Raw genomic sequence first — 17,534 nt, 5'->3', positions numbered from 1 at the left:
TCAGAAAAAGACTAAGTTTACAAAGGAGCTTAAAGAGATTTACTTCATCATTTCAGACAAAAGTATCTGAAAGAACAACTTTAGAGAGCAACTCTTAAAACTGAACTATTGGTGTTGCAGAATTTGTAACCTTGCTGTTGCAGGTTGATGCCCTTGACAGACTATGTCAAAGGCATTCAGTTCTACAGCTCCCATCAGAAGCAGAGGGCACCCATTTGTTTCCTGTTATGAACGAAGCTGTCACCTTTTGTCCTGAATGTAGCCTTCAACTTTGTGCAACTCCTTCCCAAAGAGGCCGCAGGGCTTGAAGCTTAGTACACACTTCTCACCAGTTCTAAAGGCAGAACAAGAGGGCACTAATTACTTCTAAACACTTTTCCTCTTCAAACTCCAGCAAGTGAAAGCACTCACACTCTTTAACTTACTTATGGTTAGTTATTTCCACATTTCCATACTGCTCAATCCAAAGTTTGCCCACAATAATGTTATGCACACAGCACGTAGGATTTGTCCACGTGTAGGCTTCATTGTGTCTAAGGGAGGGGAATAAAAATTAAAATACCTTATCCTTGTACTGGATGTCACTCCTGCAACAAGCCATCATCTGTAAATCGCAGCATGTCTCGAAATGGACATGGCAGTAAGTCAGGAAACCCAGGAAGTTTATTAACCTACTGCTACTGATTTTATCAATTTCTTAAAACAGCCACTTCAGGGCAGTCACTGTTAGCACTGAATGACGTGAGGAAAGCAAACAGGACTCGAGCATGCTAGTCTTAGTAGGATTGATGTCCAGGCATCTGCAGAACATAAAGACACAAGCCTCAACGACTGCTACTATTAGTATGCAGTATATTAGGAGAAATGATGGTAGATCCTTTCATGTTCTCATCCCCCCCCTCCTCACAAAGTGATCTGCTATCCAACATTAGGATGTGGGTGTTGGACATGCTCACTCCTAAGCCATGAGACTCTAATGCACCCTAATCATCATGGATGTGGCCACTGTACCTATGCAATTATTATTTATCAACTTACTCAAGAAGCTCCAAAGTCATTGTGCCTTTTGGTTCTGCTTCCACACTCTTGCCCCAGAATTTGAGTTTAGGATAGATTGATCCATGAAACACAAAATCATTATTTAAACCTTCAGCATAGAAAGCACTGATTGGTGGATGATGGCTAACTTGCTCCGAGAGAAGTCTAAATCCAAGATCATCTCTGCAAAATAAAGATAAGCAAAAGCATGCATCTATATAACAAGTGTAGTGAAGTTGCAGTTCTTTTCCTCAGGGTAAAACATGGCTGGACCCAAGCATAGTTGCTGTAGTCAGTGCAAGAGTTAGTTAAAATCCTAGGGTAAAACAAAGACAGATCAACTAATACACAGAACATCCTCGTTCTAAATAACTGAGGACATAATGTAAAAAGGCAACAAGAACTATCAAATCTGATTAATAAATAAGTTTATTTTTGATAGTGACCTCGTCCTCAAACTGTCACATAAACGTAGGCCAAAACCTCACCTGAGACAAAATTTTGCCCTAAAATGCAGCTGCATGCTAACAGACTAACACTGCCTATTTGTATTCTGGATGCTTATATAATGAATATTACAGTTCCAACACCTCCCTTATGTACCATGCATCTTTTAATTCAGAAGGTTTCAGGAAAAAAAAAAAAAACAAAACAAAAAAAACCCAAACAACAAAAAAAAAACCCAAACCCAAACAAATCATTTCTGTTAACAAAACTTGCTTTTAAATCTGGCAAATTTCATTTGCCTGCTCTGAGTTGAAAAGTTAAGTAGTTTCCCTTCACTGGAAGGTGTACTGCTGGACACCAACATGCACTGCAAGCACCTCCAGCAGCTGCTAGGAGAACGGGTGGCATTTTACAAGCTGAAGAGCCTTCTGCAAGCCACCTGACAAGTCTGATCAAACATCAGTTACACAGAACACCACTCCACTCTTCAGTGCATCTTCTGTTCACTACCTGATCAATTCATATGTCTCTCCAAGCAATGGGTTGAATGGCTTCCCTGTACGTTCCCACTGTGAGGCTACAGCAGACACAGCAAATGCAGCAACACACTATTCAAAAGAGTAAGAGTACACAGTTAATCTCCTGGATTTTACTCTTTATCAAACAGCAGTTATGGTATTACAGAATAATTCTTCTGAACCAGCTTAGCAAAGTTGTGTTTGCAAGGCAGGGGAATAAACAGTTTCGATCAAAAGGCTAAAAAAAACAAGCCTTAGGAAAAGCACAACATTTTCACAGATAAGCAAAATTAATTAATGAATAAGAATCTGACATGCAGCAAATTACAAGAGTTCCTCCTATAAGACTAACTAGGAAGAAAAAAATCCCAACACATTCATCAAGAGCTAGCAAACTGCCACACCCAAAGTACCTGCATTCGCTCAGTTGTGCTGGAAAGCGAGCTGGCTTTGTGGATGAGGTATGTATGCTCCATATACTCTGTAAGTCGTTGTAGAAAGCTCAGTGGCTCATTGAATATAACTGGCATTGTGATCTTCGACAACTCCTGATGCACAAATGAAATGTGTGTTGAAAATCAAATGATTAGATATGCTGACCTGCAGTAACCCAAGTCTAATTGGCTAATTACAAAAATAAATTATGCTCTTAGTGCTAATGCAACGTGCTTGACCCGGCTCTGCTAATGCTGAAAGGAAAAAACCTTGTACATCCCTTGTGAGCTTGATAAGCCTATCTGTGTTGACATTAAAGCTACTTTTAAAACAAAAAGAAAACCAAGCATCAAACAAACAAGCTTCCTATCAATAAATGCATTAAGGTGAGAAAAAAAAAAAGTGTAATGAAGTATTAAGGACCCTTTTAAAGACTCAGTTATTTATTACTTTTAAAATAGATACAGGCCATTTAATTGCTTAAACATACTATCTATTTTGGAGGCAGGTGGGCAGGCGGGAGGAGGAGGATGAGAAAGGACAGGGAAACATGGCAGCACAGGAATAGAAACAAGGATTCTGCATTCTGAAGAAAAAGGGAATTTTTGTAACAGGAATCAAAATTTAAAAGAAGTCCTACAGTTTTGATGCTGTTTATTTTCCATCCCACTTTAAAAAGTATGCCCTCTGAATGCATAACATAGGAATGTTTTAAACTGCCTGCAGTAGCAAATTAAAAGCATACAGTCTGACCCCTGGCAATGTGCGCAGTGAGCAGCGCTGCTGTGAACCGCAATAGCAGCATCTGGCACTAACAGCTTTGGCAGACACTTCAATACAGTCCACTCCAAGATCTTCCCCCACGCCCCAACCTGCAACTTCTATCCAGCAATCTCTGCAAAGCAGAATTAAAACTTGTATGGGTTTTTTTACTGCACACACCTTAGGCCAGACAGGCTTTCAATCTGCTCTTTGTATTTCAACGGTGTAACGCTCTTCCGCTAAAGCCACTGTGAGAAGCCTCAGATGCTTCACAACAACTCGGGAGACCTGGAGCTGCTGACACAGGCATCCCCCAGCATTTCCACATCTCACTGCTTGGTGCTGTTTCTAACTTCAGTGAGGGGAGGAGAAGAAAACAGCAGGGACTAAACACACACACTCCCTTCTCTAGGCTACTGTTACAGGCTGACAGAGGTTTATCAGCACTAAGTGCTTTCAGCCTACTGCAGGATCTAATGGAGAGAATTCCTTGCTCCTCTCAATTCACCCTTAGCTGGAAGCAGATTAGGTGCCAACCAACTGAACTCTGATCTGGCCACTTTCTGGCCAGTAACGCCATGTTGGGGGAAGACTAAGATACTAAGGGGAAGGGAGAAGAGCAAAATTAAGGCAGTTGTCTTTCTGGTTTTGTTTTGGTTTGGTTTGGTTTTTTTTGTTTGTTTTTTTGTTTTTTTCCACAGTCAAAGTAAAAAAAGTCTTGCTACCATGAAGAAGTAACAAAGGGTTAAAGTGAACAGAAAATGCTTTTACTGAAGGAATAGTGCTCTGACCAAGCCTTACCTTCTCGAGTTGTGAAAGCAACTGAAGCATAAGCAGCAAATTTAAGAAAAAAGAATCCCTCTCCCCAACAAGTTTTCATTTGGGCCTCAAATGAAAGAATCACTTCACATCTTTTATCGTAGCTTTCTGATTACCTACCATTCCAATGCATTTTCTTAAGATACTCCAGATACTGAAGTCATTTCTGGAAAACATCGGAGATGGCAAGCTTGTTCTGCAGGAAGGAACAGGGAAGAAAGCAGAAGTAAGAAAAGTTTTCCATTATTAACCATGACTAAGAAACCCAAATATTCTTTTTTGAAAGTAACAGTTTTCTAGTTTTTAAATTAAAACCCAAGGGAGAATGACAGTGCTACTCTGAAGCACTTAAACTGTTTTACCTACACAGAAACTTGAATTTCTCCAAAAACAGAACCAGAACCATTCCCTTCATTTTGCATCAGAGCACTGGAAGAGAATTTCTACATGAGTTTTCAAAACACAATGGCACTGTTAAGATATTTGGTTGTGTCTTTGTGGAAAATGTAAGTTCTTTCTGAGTAGTTACATAGGTATGTTCACTACGTCTGAACAGATTTGAGGGTTGAACAGTAGGGTTTTTTTTTCTAGTCACCTGCATACTGACAATGAAGTGCCATGACATTTATTGCCTATATTAAAATCAGCCCTCTGGAACAAAAGAAAAAGCAGCATTGTTGAAGAACAGAAAACAAAGCAGCCTGTTCAACAGGAGGCTGACATATCCTGAAGCAAGTCTTAAACATATTTTCAAGACCAACATTTACGCTGTGTAACACAGCCTGTATTTCTCAGCTTTATGAGAAATCAGGCACAGATTTTCTTCAGTTTTCTTACTGCTACTGACCATCTCAACTATTAATCCAATTTATATATAGAAAGGCATAAATGTAGGTCAAAGCCCTTTGTCCACAACACCACTAAAATTCATGTTTGGATAATGAAGCTATTACCAATGAAAAAAATTCCCAATAGGTAAGAACTCCCTACAGCTCACTCAAAATGCATGAACTATTTGAGTTTCAAAGTTTAGTTAACTCAGTCTAAATGATCATGTTTCCCTCCTGACCAAGAAGGTCTTGTCTCCCCTCAAATTAGCTAAAGCACTATCTTTTTTAGAGAGTGTGAACAGGCTGTAGCTGCCTCCTCCACCCCACTTGTCTGATAAACAGAAACACTGCCAAGAGAAAGAAAAAAAATAAAATCTATTCAGACTAGTAGCCCTACTTGCTGTGTTACCTCCCATACTTACCTGCTACTGAAACACCTTTACCAGGGCTAATGCTTCACTTTTCATAAAGAAACAAATCAAAGAACACTCCTTTAAAATACAACAAGACCCCTCCAACCAAAACCCTAGTCATATGCCTGAACTTCTCATGGTACCAAACTACGTTTTGTTAGCAAGTTGTTAACAGCCTAACACTGACTTTTACTCACCTCCTGTGCAGGGGATGACTGGGTAGGAGGGTTTATTTTAATTGACACACATGGTATCACTCACTTCCTATTTTGATTTTCCACTCATATAAAAATATTTCATGAAACACATCATCTTGAATAATATAAAATATAAAATACTTCCATGGATGCTTTGATACAAATGTCCAGGAGAGGACAGTGTCCACCAAGTATTCAGTCTTATCTTCATTTGTCGTGTTTACATACTTTTTCTGTGTATTCTTTAGTGAAGGCAGTTAGTAGAGCAGGTATTTGTGTTTAAGTAAGCCCTTCTGCACATAAAACACACTTAAGTGCCTCTAGTTTGCTAAAGTACACACAGGGATTGCTTTCCTTACATATTAAAACTTACATTTTCATTAAAGTTAACTTGTCCTTCCGTCAATTTGTTTAATTACTTGAAAGCTGGCATTCAGTTTCAGCTATTCATCCATACTTCTTAGCTGTATCAGCCAAACCTGACATGGGCATCAGTTCTTTTCTCCATATAACACATACATACTGAAGAAACAAAGCAGTTTTAAGGCATCAAGATCGATCTCAGGGACACATAAAGACATTTGGAAAAATGACAGGCAGTCAAGCCTTAAGGCCTACTAACCTCGACTCTCTCTGTGATTAAGGGTAAGGTTGGTGAATACAGATATTTCCTTCCATATGTCAATTTTAGAAACAACTCAGGAAGTTAATTTTAGCTTTAAGTGACAAAAACATCTGCTGGCACTTCTGTGCAGTAGAACAGATGAGATGTATTTAAGATCGTTCACTCAAGACAAAAACACTTGTCCAAAACGTTATCTATAGTAGATCAACTACTACAGGAATCTTGTGGGGAGAGAGACATATGGTTTGAAAAAGGCATGTTTATCTTGCTCTTCATGTAAAATCTGGCCAAATAACCTCCAGGCTCTCAAAAAGCTAAACAGAAACACGTCTGCATTCTGAAAGGTCCCCCAGTGGGGCAACCAAAGGGAAAGCTGACTACACATATTTAGCAATAAGAGGGAAACAGCAGTGACAAGAGGATGTTAAATACTGGCAGGTACTACCAAACATTTTTGTGCAAGGATTTTTTTTGTTTGGGAGTTTTTGGTTTGGCTTGGGTATTTTTGGGGTGTGGGTATGTTTTTTGTCAAGTTTTTGTTTTAGTTTTTTAAAGGTTGGCTCAGATTAAAAATTTCCCTCTCAAAAAGAAGTTATCTGAATAGTTCCAGATTATTCAATGTACTACTCTCCCAACTCTCAAATCTTCTTCCAAAAAGTTTTCAAAAATTAAGTCCACTCTCAAAACACTCTATGAACAATCAGTAGGATGGAAACTACATTAAAAAAAAATCAGAATAAGACAGAAAATTATAAATGGCATGGGCTTCACCTATCTTTTTATACGTACATCCCAATACTTTTAATTCCCTGGATTCAACAGATTTATTCCTACATCTCCAAAACCAAAACGCACCCTTCACCCGCATCAAAAACTGACCTCCACCTCCCTGTGTAAAACCCCCACCACTTATGAGAGGCAGATTTGAGCTCAGGTTTTCTAGATGAAGGCAGGAAACAGTTTTATTTATACTGACTGCTAAACAGTGGTAGGTACTTTCACATGCAACCCAAGTGCAGCTGCAGATCCTCTATTCATCCAAGAAACTACGGGCAAGTATGAAGATTTTAAGCAAAAGAAATTAATCTGGTCAATTCTCCAAATCATTTGTTTCCATGTGATTAATACAAATGGAAGTTAAACAAAAAAGTTATAGCAAACACATAGCTGTAAGGGTGGAATGAAGTGCTGTCAAAACATTCTGACCCCCTCGCTTTGCACAGCATCAAGAAGTTAGGGTTTTTGCTCCAGGAAGGACACAGCGGCATCACAGACAACACATATTTGTCCACATGCCCCTCTAATTAGCCCCAAAATCAAGAGGGGCACAAACTGGAGCCGGCAGCTCCAGGTAGGTAACACAGTTCTGAAGTCACACCAAATAGATGCTGTACCAGGCCAAGCACTGCTGCCACCAAGAGCCTCAGAAGTGAGGCTAGAAACACCACATAGCTCCCATCCCTTGAGAAGCTTCTCTTGGAGGTAAAATTTAAATTGGCTGAACTCTGGGGAGAAACAGTTTGCATTAATATATTTGTGGACAAATCCCAATGTGTCACCAAGGTGCCAGGTAAAAAAACTACTTGGCATTAGAGCTCAACCTAGAATTTGCTCTATAGCCATTTAGTCACATAACATATGACCATAAGTTCTTATCTATATGCAAAACAGATGTTTCCACTTTTCTTTTGCAGTAAATTATTAGCCAGCCAATTTATGCACTGATTTTACTCCAACGTCCTGTACTCTCTTTACTACTAAAAGACACACAACTCCGAGAAACAACTTGTTAAATACTTGTTTATTACTTTTTTATTATTTTTACTGGTACTTGTTTATTACTTTTCATTCCCCTTTATAAAACCAGCAGATCTTAAATGTTCCTCCAATCACCTGCTCCCTACAGTTCTGACAGCATAGTGCAGCGTTATGGAAACTTTCAGTTATTTCTTTTTTACAGTAAATGGAAGATCAATTCCTATTAAAACTCTTCAAGACAATGCATGTCAACATGCATCATCACTTTCATGTTGATCACCGATTGCCTCCTTTCTCCTCATTGTTTCCAAGGCAATGAATGCAATGCAGAAGTCTACCTTCCCCTAGTGCTTCCCCCCCACCCCTGAACTTCCTGCTCTAATTAGGAAAGGCACTTGGCCAAGACCATAAATACCACCTTGCTAACAGCACAAGTATGCAGCTCAATGTGCCTAGTCAGCTGCTTTATCTTAGCTTCCCAAACCACCCCGTTACTCCACCCAAGCCCTCATCTGCCTTAGTCTCTGCCTGCTGTGGGAAGGATATACATGCAGAGGTTGAACTGTGAAACGTCAGGTCTGTGACATTACCACATACTTCAACAGTCACTGCAATTTAACTATTTAAGATACCAAGTAATTAAAGCGTGCCTGTCTTGCTTCTGTAATATTAATTTCCTGGTTTTACAGAAACCTGGTGTCCCCATCATCATTCTGCACATCCAAAACATTTCCAAAGCGGTCTTTTTGAAATACACTGAGGTCTGGCTTGATCTTTAGCACAAACATTATATTGCCCTTTCACTGAAACCTGAGAATAGTGGTGTCTATTACATCTCATTAACTCCAGGCCTATTGTCCTCCTTTATCAGCAAGGAAACAAACAAAAATGGATCATTTGACAACACAAAATAAGCACATAAAACATGGATGAGACTTTTAGAATAAGACTCCCTTTGTTCACATTTCAGTTTCTTATGCCAGGCTAGCAATATTTTTCATTCATTCCTGATACCAACAGAAGGATCAAATGACTGGAAATTAAAGAGGCAATAGGAGGCATAGGTCATTAAAGATACATGAAGGAATTAAAATCCACATAGATTTCAATAAGATCTATTAAAAAACAAGTGTCTCCATTTTTACACAGCACATTATATTTTATTTTTACTTATTCAGATTCAATCATCAGAAAACAAGATGCAAAGAAGCACACTAGCCTTGGAAAAATATCCTTTATAAAATGATAGCCCAACCAACTACCTGTCAATCATCCCAAAAAAAGTTTTAAAAGTTTTCAGAGTTAGATTTTCAGAGATTCACGTGGTCTTTTACTCACCATTAATGCACATTATAATACCTTAAGAACAGGCAACATCCTACCTGTGTTTTTTGATTCCGTTAGACAGCGACTTCTCACTGCCACAAACCTTTTCTTCAGACATGCTTGAAGTTATCGTATCTTTTGAATCCATGCTGTCCTCTAATGAATAGGCCGTTGTTGTCTCAAACCCACTTAATGATTTTTCAGATTCTGAATCTGCAAAAGAGCAGGTGCATGTTAATGAATCTACCGCCTGTGCTAGACTTCAGTCACTAACAGATCTTCACTCTTTGTACAAAACTGAAACCTAAGTAGGCTACTGTGTCCTGATGACAGCATCCATTTGGTAAGTAACTAGTACTGCCACAGAGCACTGCAGCTCTCTATCTAGATATAAAGAGACTGCATGATAATCAAGAACACAGTACATTAAAAATACCCTGTCAAACAGAGCCAAAATCTGACAATTTTATTAAATTGAAGCTACTACAACTTGCTTAGGACAAGTGCCAGTGTCACATAGGTACAAGTACCTAATTAAGTAACAGTTACCTCAACATTCAAGTATTGACGACTCCTTCTATACAAGATCTCAGTTTGGTCTAAACTCTTAGGTACTCAGTGCTGTTCACCAACTTTCACTTCCCAACGTACTGAACAAGTATCAAAGAACAGAAGGAGATAAGCCCCAGAAAAGTCTAAATGATAAGCTCACCAATCAGTAAGATAAACTTTGTACTTTGGAAGGAAGGTTAATAGTACAATACACATCACACCTAAAACTAAAAACATCAATGACACTAGTGTTTTGGTCAGGTAGTGCTTGACCAGGTTGAGCTCTTGGGAAGAGACAGTCTTTTCCTAAATCAGAAAGTAAAAATTTCCTGGCAAATAGCTGTATTTTTGTTTCATGCCTTTCTTTCAAACCTGACAAGATTGTCAAAGGGATTATCCAACTGCAAGTTCCAGGAAGCAAGGGAACAACTCCAAACAAGTAAAGATGCACCAATTTCTAGCCCATTTGGGAAATCCTTTAGCAGAGACCAGGTACAACACTGAATGGTAAACAGCTTAATGCAAGTCTCACTGCTTCTGAAAAAAAGTGAACCCAAACTGTAGCAGACACCATTCCTGCTACATACTTCTTTCAGCATATGCCACCACTCTTGGCTGCAAATACCCAAAGAAACAATTGCAAGATTAGTCATTCTCTCACACACTGATTCTAATTCAAAACTAGTAATCAAAATCTGCTGAAGCAGTAGTCCATGCAAAGAATATCTCAGTCACAGACGTCCATTGCCAGGTACTTTCTTATTTTCTCTTAAAAAACTATTCCAGTAGCTTCCCCAGAACATGTAAATTATATGTTGCTTTGGTGAAGGGGACAGTGACAAGAGGACTTTCTACAGCATCCAGACTACAGAAGGGTCACTAACAGGTCAAAATCTTTATGAATGGATGGGCTGTGCCACAATGTCTCCATCCTCTCTAGAGAGAGTGAGATCTAGAAGCACAAAGGAGATCTTTCCTTTCATTAAAAACATCCATCCCTGTCCTCGTCAAGACAGTACTGAAATTAAGCCAGTTGCTAGGGAATGAAAAGAACTGCCAGCTGGTGCTGAGGATATGTTAAAAAAGTGGACTGGCACTCCAGAGAATCTTCTCACAAGTTTCCCCAAATTTGTCAGTCTAGTTCTGAGCCAAATTATGACATAATATATCAAAGCATTAGTTTGGTGGGTACTATATATAACAAGTAGGATAAGGAGAAGCATTTTCACTTGTGGACAAGGCTGTTACATAAAACACAGATTTCTCCAGAGATCATAAGTCCAGGTAGTCGAGAAAACACTGTTGCATATCCAAGTATCACAGAGGAAGAAACACAGTGTAACACAGCTTGGGCCTCAGCATCCTGACTACATGACAAGCTATAGATCACTTTAAGCTAAATATTCCTCCTCTTTATTGAAGGAGCTGCTCAACTGTGCCAACAGGTATCATGACAAGAAAAGCATGAAGCAAACCTGGTAACACAAAGCAAAGAGTCTGCCTCCTGTAAGGTTCCTCTCTTCTGTGCCATCCAGGACTGCCTTGTTTTCAGACAAGAATCACAACACACAAATTCCCTCAATATGAGTTTCTGCAATAGACCTAGGACTCCAGCGGTGGAAAGGGGAGGATAGGTAAACTTCACCAGAACTGCTGACCACTCTCTGAGATATGCTTCTCAGTATAACAGGGATTTTTAAACACTACACACAATCAGTTCTCCTAATGCTGGCCTTACAGTGTCGAGAGACAATTATGCTGGACTGAGCTCAGCACCTGCAAACCTCTCCAGAGCTACAGACGCTGACCAGCCAGCCTTCTCCAGGACACGTGCCTTACTTGGTACAACAAAAGCATGCTATACAATGAAGAACAATAGAAAAATGAAAACAGACACTGTTAAACAAAACTGCTCTCTAGAGACATCTCTCCCATTTTCCTAAGAAATGACTCTCATTGAAACGGTATGCCTACAACAGACCCTGCCATCAAAGATGCAATCTCCAACCCCTAAACCTCAGCTACCTCCTTTGACCCAACAAGCTTAACAAGCCTTGAGAGTTTGTTTAGGTGTCAGAATGAACAAGCCTTGGTGTTGTATTGTGAGCACAGACCAACAGGCAACGCAAACTGAGCTTTTCCCTGTGTACTTGCAGCTAACTCTTTTCTGAATTAAGATTTGCATACTCCCCCGTCACTGCAAAAAAAGATTTATATTCACAAGTTGCTACAGAGCAGCTGTCAAACAGATGACTAGGAGAAAATGAGGGGTTTTTTCTACTGAACTTAAGGGGATGTGGGCTGAGGAGGGGGGAGAAGGATTAAGAGTCCCTGTTCAGAAGCCAAAATTTTTAAATGATCTCTGAGACAAGACCAGGCTGACTAGGAAGCTCTCCAGCTCATAAAACCTAAAGTATCAAAGTAACAGTAAAAACACCAGCTACATTTTGTAAGAGTGGGAGAGCAAGGGGAAACAGCAGAAGCAATGACAGATACTTAACTTAAGGGAAGTTCACCTCCTATTGCAACAACTGGTAAGTCTTCAGTTCCAGACAGAAAAGTTTGGCCAATGTAGTTGATTAATAAATACCCCTGAGAAAGGTAGCGTTTAACTACAGGCAAGGTTGGTTTTGAATTCTGACCATGTGTTACCCATCCCTCTGAGGTACTTGAATTAATTCTTTTATCTATATTCAAGGCAAGAAGTCCACAGACAGCAGTGTCCTCACACAGGTTGTAGAGTACTTCTGGTGCACATTCAGAAAAGCCCCACTTGACAGCTACCCTAAACACGGAAGGAAGGGTAGTAAGTTTCTATGCTTTTTGTACCATTTTTACTTTTAAGTGAGATGAAAACTGGAGACAAACTAGGAAGTGAGCAAAAGCAACAGAACTAGTCTACTACTTCTTGCACCATTTAGGAGCAGTATTTATACACACAGCACCTATTAGTGGTACGTAACAGTTGAGGCTGTACTATGACAGGTTAGTTTTAGTATAATCTAATATTTCTGTAGCTAAATAACTGCTTTTATAGTAAGACTGCATCTATGTAAAACCACACACAAAAAGCTGTGTTTGCAGAAAACCCCCACCTCTCAGATTAAACCCATTAAAGAGAAAAATCAGGATAGTTCTAAAATATTCCCAAATTGTATGTGCAATTTGCATATAATCAGGGAATTTTATCTACAAGGCAAAAATCAAATACCTTCACCCTTTAATTCTTGACCTGCTTAGCCATTTTTCAGCATTGTGGATGGACTCTGCATTTGTATTCTGTTTTTATATGCTTCCTGAAGTCTGCATACTTAATCAGAGCTAATAACTTCTCCAGGTCTCTAGGAGATGCCATTAGTCTTATTAAATTTTGCTACTTGCTTAGTGCTTCTTCGCTTCCCCAATTCCCACCCCACCCTGCTTTAAACATAGAAGATCTTGACACATGTTAAGCACTCAATCCTGAAACTGAGCGCTCCAGCACTTCTTGTGCTACCAAGTTTAGTTACATCTCCACTACCCCCATGATGAGAGAGGATATCAGCACATTGGGAAGCACTGGTAACTGACCTATTGCTATCATAGTTCAGATTAGTAACACCCTTAACTTTGTTGTTCTTAACACTGGATACTATGTTTTAGTGACACAAAAAACCTCACCTTTCCTGTAGGTTCATTCTTTCATGTTTAGTGTCTACTGCTCTCCCACTGCAGGGATTCAGGAGTTACCATAACAGTCAGAAAACACTGATAACAGCGTATCATAAAAATAGAAGAGACTTCAGCAAGCAATCTTACCACATTACAAACATTCTCCTCATCCCAGTTTTGGAAAAGAAAGAGGATATTTCAGTAGCTGTCCCCACAATTTCTACAAACAGAACTACACACCACAGACTTATCAGTGACCAGTTTAGTCTATGCCAACACTAGCAGGCAGCACTGCTCAGTTGGAGCAGATCTGCAAGCCAAACAGATGGTGCTGAGGACTTGACACTTGAACTAGGTACCTGTCTGGCAGTGGTCTCCGTATCAGCTCTACTCCCCTACCACGGCCTGAGTGTCCGACAGCAACCAGACTGCACCTGCTGATTCGGCTTCATTCGGGAGTCTAGTTCGTGAAATCAGATTGCTCTATAATGTGAATCAGAGCATGGTAAATGGGGACAAGTAGCTGCTGCTGTGAACATGTCCTTTCTAATGCACTTCATGTTCAAAAACCTGTTTGAAAAGTCTTGCATTGCTCTGAATTGTCACAGCTAGAGATACTTTTGTTGAGAGTAAACAAGCAGAAGTGTCTTAATGTGAAAACAACATGCTGCTGAAAAACAAAACAAAAAGCAGCCGTGGTTGCTTCTTTCAACTTGTCAAGTCAAAGCTAACGATTCTTCAGCTCAAAGTGCAAGCCTAGTTATGCAATACTCTCACTTCTAAACTCACTCCTACGGTGGAGATTTAAAAATTCAGAGAACTGTAACTAGAAGAAGATGGTATCCTAATAGAAAAAAACCACTCTTGCAGTAGTGGCGTTTTTCCACTGACAGACATTATAACTTGTCATATCACCCTGTTAAAATACATCGGTGTTTGCTCAGTCTCCTATACAGCCTAGTATGATAATTCATGAATATGTCTATTTATCCAAAATCAATTTAATTTAACTTAATAAAATACTATCAGATTACAAATCAAGTTTAGCAAAAGCTTTGAAGAAAAAGTCTTAGAGTTTACATTTCTGGAGATAAAATTTTTTAGCTTCTGACAATTAGGCCTAGTCACTGCTCTCTGTTATAAAAATATTTATGATCATATCCCCTGTCTCATTAGCCCAAGAAAGAAGACCTACATTTCCAAACTCTGAGCCAGTATCATATATCCCCAACTCCTCTGCTCTCATTGTATTCTTGTCATACAGAGACAAGAAGCCTTTTGGCTGATACTCCACAGACATGGCAGAAAAGCAAGAGGGTTAGAAAGTTTTACCAGGATCTCAGTGATTAGCCAAAAAACCCACCCCAAACCACACCCACAAAATACTAATTCCTTTTGTGCTTATGGTGAAAGTCATAACATGCACCGAGCAGACATGAAAATGTTACATTTCTCTTTCTCTAGTCCAATTAAAAAAAAAAAAAAAAATAAAAAAATCAGAGTGCACTTCCCCCAAACGCACGCCTTCAGAGACAAAGAAGACCCTAATCACTCCAAAGCACTGAAAAGAGAATCTAACACAAGTCTGCTGAAGTTGACGGACAATCGATAATGAGTCTGTCCTGGAAAATTATTTAAATTGTAATCAAGATTAATTATGTCACGTAACTTCTTCCAAATGAGGGAGAATTGACACATGGTTTTTATATGTATACATACATACATACGCTCAAAAAGTTTCACAGTTACACAAATCCACTCAATGTGATTTGTTTGTAGCTTCAAGTGACAAAAATGTCACCTCTCCCAACTAGTGAGGAGGCTTTGGACACTAACTCAGGAAGATTTAGAGACTGGGACAGTTATGGGATGTGTGGATGTATAGACTCACAATTCTTTAAGATTAAGTATTCTCTCATACATTCAAAGCAAGCCTAGCTGGAGAGACTACATTCCAGCAGCACCAGATAAACAACTATTTTCTGCTTTGTTGCGACAAGCAAAAGAGCCCGAGGCCTTTCAGCAGAATTGTTCTTTTGGTTCTGGTTGAAGAACCTGTTTCTAGTGTTCCTCTATCTCTTCTCCACCTTGAAGGCTTGATAAATTTGTTACTGTGCAAGCAGCAAAGACTGCTATTGATGTGCTGTGTTTCTGTGCTAGTGTGATACTTGAGCACAGACTCTGCTTTGCCCGTTTTTATTCTCTGCTTAAGTTGTGCACTGCAGAACACCTATCAAGGAGTCTGGGAACACCGCTCTTCTCATCTGTCAGAAGCATCAGACAGTTCAGCTCGTAGAAAAAGTAACCCCATACTTGCTTGTGAAGTATGCCATCACAACCTAATTATCTGCTACAGTTAGACTGTGCTCACCCTCGAGCTCTTCCAGACCCTTCATAGTTGTAGACAGCTGCATGTTGTGGGATCACGGAGTTAGAACTATTATTGAGCTGCACCACATACAGACTCTATACAAATGCGTGCTGTAATCACCTTGCGCAGTTTAAGAGTTTTCCAAAATCACTATCTGCATGTTCTGCACATGAAAATATGAAAGATACTGAAGTGCAGACAGGGAAAGAAAATATATTTCAGAAGTGCATGCAGGATTTCGAGTCATCCTTTTCTTCCAACTGTGACACTTAAGGTATACAAAACTGAAATAGAACAAGCCTTTCTTAACCTCATTATCCCTCAAAACTAGCAATTTTTATGGACTGATCTTAACAAAACAAGAGAAAAAAAATACACCAACATGGAGAAAGCAAGTCAGAAGGCTACCAGATACAGTTACATCTCCTAAAATAGGAGCCTTAAGTTTTGCTATTTAAAAAAAAGGGCGTAGACACCCAAGCAATCAGACCTTTCACGACTGCCCCGTGGCTTTGTAACTTTTTGTCACAAGGTGAAACAATACAATTCTACAGGTGAACTCGGGCAAATTTTTACATGCCCTCATAAAGCACATGCAGCATTTTCCTAAAATTAGTTCCACATTAGAAAGGCAGAGATTTCACTCAAAGTAACTCTGTTCCTGCCCCCCCCAGACCCCATCCAACACATTCACCACACACGTGCTGGCTACACTCACATTCTGGACATCATTACTTACCTGAAACAGCATCATAGAACTGCTCTTCGCTGATGATGCTGAGAGGCGGAGATCCCTTAACCAGAGACTGCTCTAGTTCATGGTGTTCGGTAGCTAGTGTCTCTAATGCTTCTGACAAGATCTTGTTTTTCTCCTGCTCATGCTCCAGTTTCAAATTCCTTACCTATAAGTAGATACATGTATGAATAAAATCTCATCTCTCCGAAGAATGTGTAGCTGGAAGCTATTCAGAAAACAGATTCTAATAAATAAATAACTGGCAAGCATCTGAAACCGAAACCACGTGGATTAATGAGAATATTACATTATTTAGTGATGACAATAAGGTTCTTACTCAGCACTTTCAGTAGTTGAGAAATCTGACAAATAAGAACTGACAGTATAAATCACAATTCCACAAGTTAATTCAAGCCAGATAACTATACCTTAATACTGAGGGGAAATATTTACAACACTACTTGGATGACCTTAGCTATGATGTTAGCGATCAGTTTCTACACACACCAAGCTCCTTGTACTAGGTCCGCTTTAATTTGGGCCAAGCAGCAGCATCTACATTGAGTTAGAGAGCAAATGTGAATGCCAGCTACAAATAACTGCAACTGGACTACGAGCTGAAAACATTTAACCCTGAGGATTACAGGACGAGGTTAGAAGAGATTCCTTAACTAATTTAACATCCATATAAACAGTCCTCCCTCCTCACTCCCAAAACAGTTTACAGAGGAACCAGAAGCTGACAAAAAAAGAAGCCCAGCCACCAGATGGTGGACATTTTTTTTTTTAAGCCCACACATGCAATCATCTGCAGAGATGATGCTGTTATATGCATTTTGAGTCCAGAACTAGTGATAGGAGAGCAACATGTCCTTCCTATTTCTTCCTCATTTTTTTTGCCAGTGCTTTCCCGCCTCCTTTTTCTTTCAGTGGAGGGAAAAAGGCTGTATCTTAAGGCTCAGGACAGGCCTCTTCTCCCAGCCCAGCAAGGCTTCAATGGGCTACTTCTCCTTCAGTCCTTAAACCACTGACTTTTTTACATTCTCTTCCTTTCTC

General features: G+C 39.6%; 1 protein-coding gene across 7 annotated transcripts in view; it reads right to left on the bottom strand.

The window, feature by feature from the left end:
* Positions 1–17,534, bottom strand: part of OSBPL1A (oxysterol binding protein like 1A) — a 75,772-nt gene that overhangs the window by 10,668 nt on the left and 47,570 nt on the right. For all 7 annotated transcript variants that reach the window (XM_042797936.1, XM_042797935.1, XM_042797937.1 and 4 more), the window contains 8 exons: positions 16,482–16,644; positions 9,225–9,381; positions 4,140–4,215; positions 2,417–2,551; positions 1,996–2,093; positions 1,039–1,221; positions 426–533; positions 245–334 (listed from right to left, as the gene is read on the bottom strand). In XM_042797936.1, the coding sequence (XP_042653870.1) occupies positions 245–334; positions 426–533; positions 1,039–1,221; positions 1,996–2,093; positions 2,417–2,551; positions 4,140–4,215; positions 9,225–9,381; positions 16,482–16,644 (1,010 nt within the window). The remainder of the gene's footprint in view (positions 1–244; positions 335–425; positions 534–1,038; positions 1,222–1,995; positions 2,094–2,416; positions 2,552–4,139; positions 4,216–9,224; positions 9,382–16,481; positions 16,645–17,534) is intronic.

This window comes from Tyto alba, unplaced genomic scaffold (assembly GCF_018691265.1).
Source record: "Tyto alba isolate M040663 unplaced genomic scaffold, T.alba_DEE_v4.0 Super-Scaffold_27, whole genome shotgun sequence".
In the NCBI taxonomy this organism is placed as follows: domain Eukaryota; kingdom Metazoa; phylum Chordata; class Aves; order Strigiformes; family Tytonidae; genus Tyto; species Tyto alba.
Note: the sequence above shows the minus strand (reverse complement) of the source record. Positions and strands in the feature narration are given on the sequence as shown.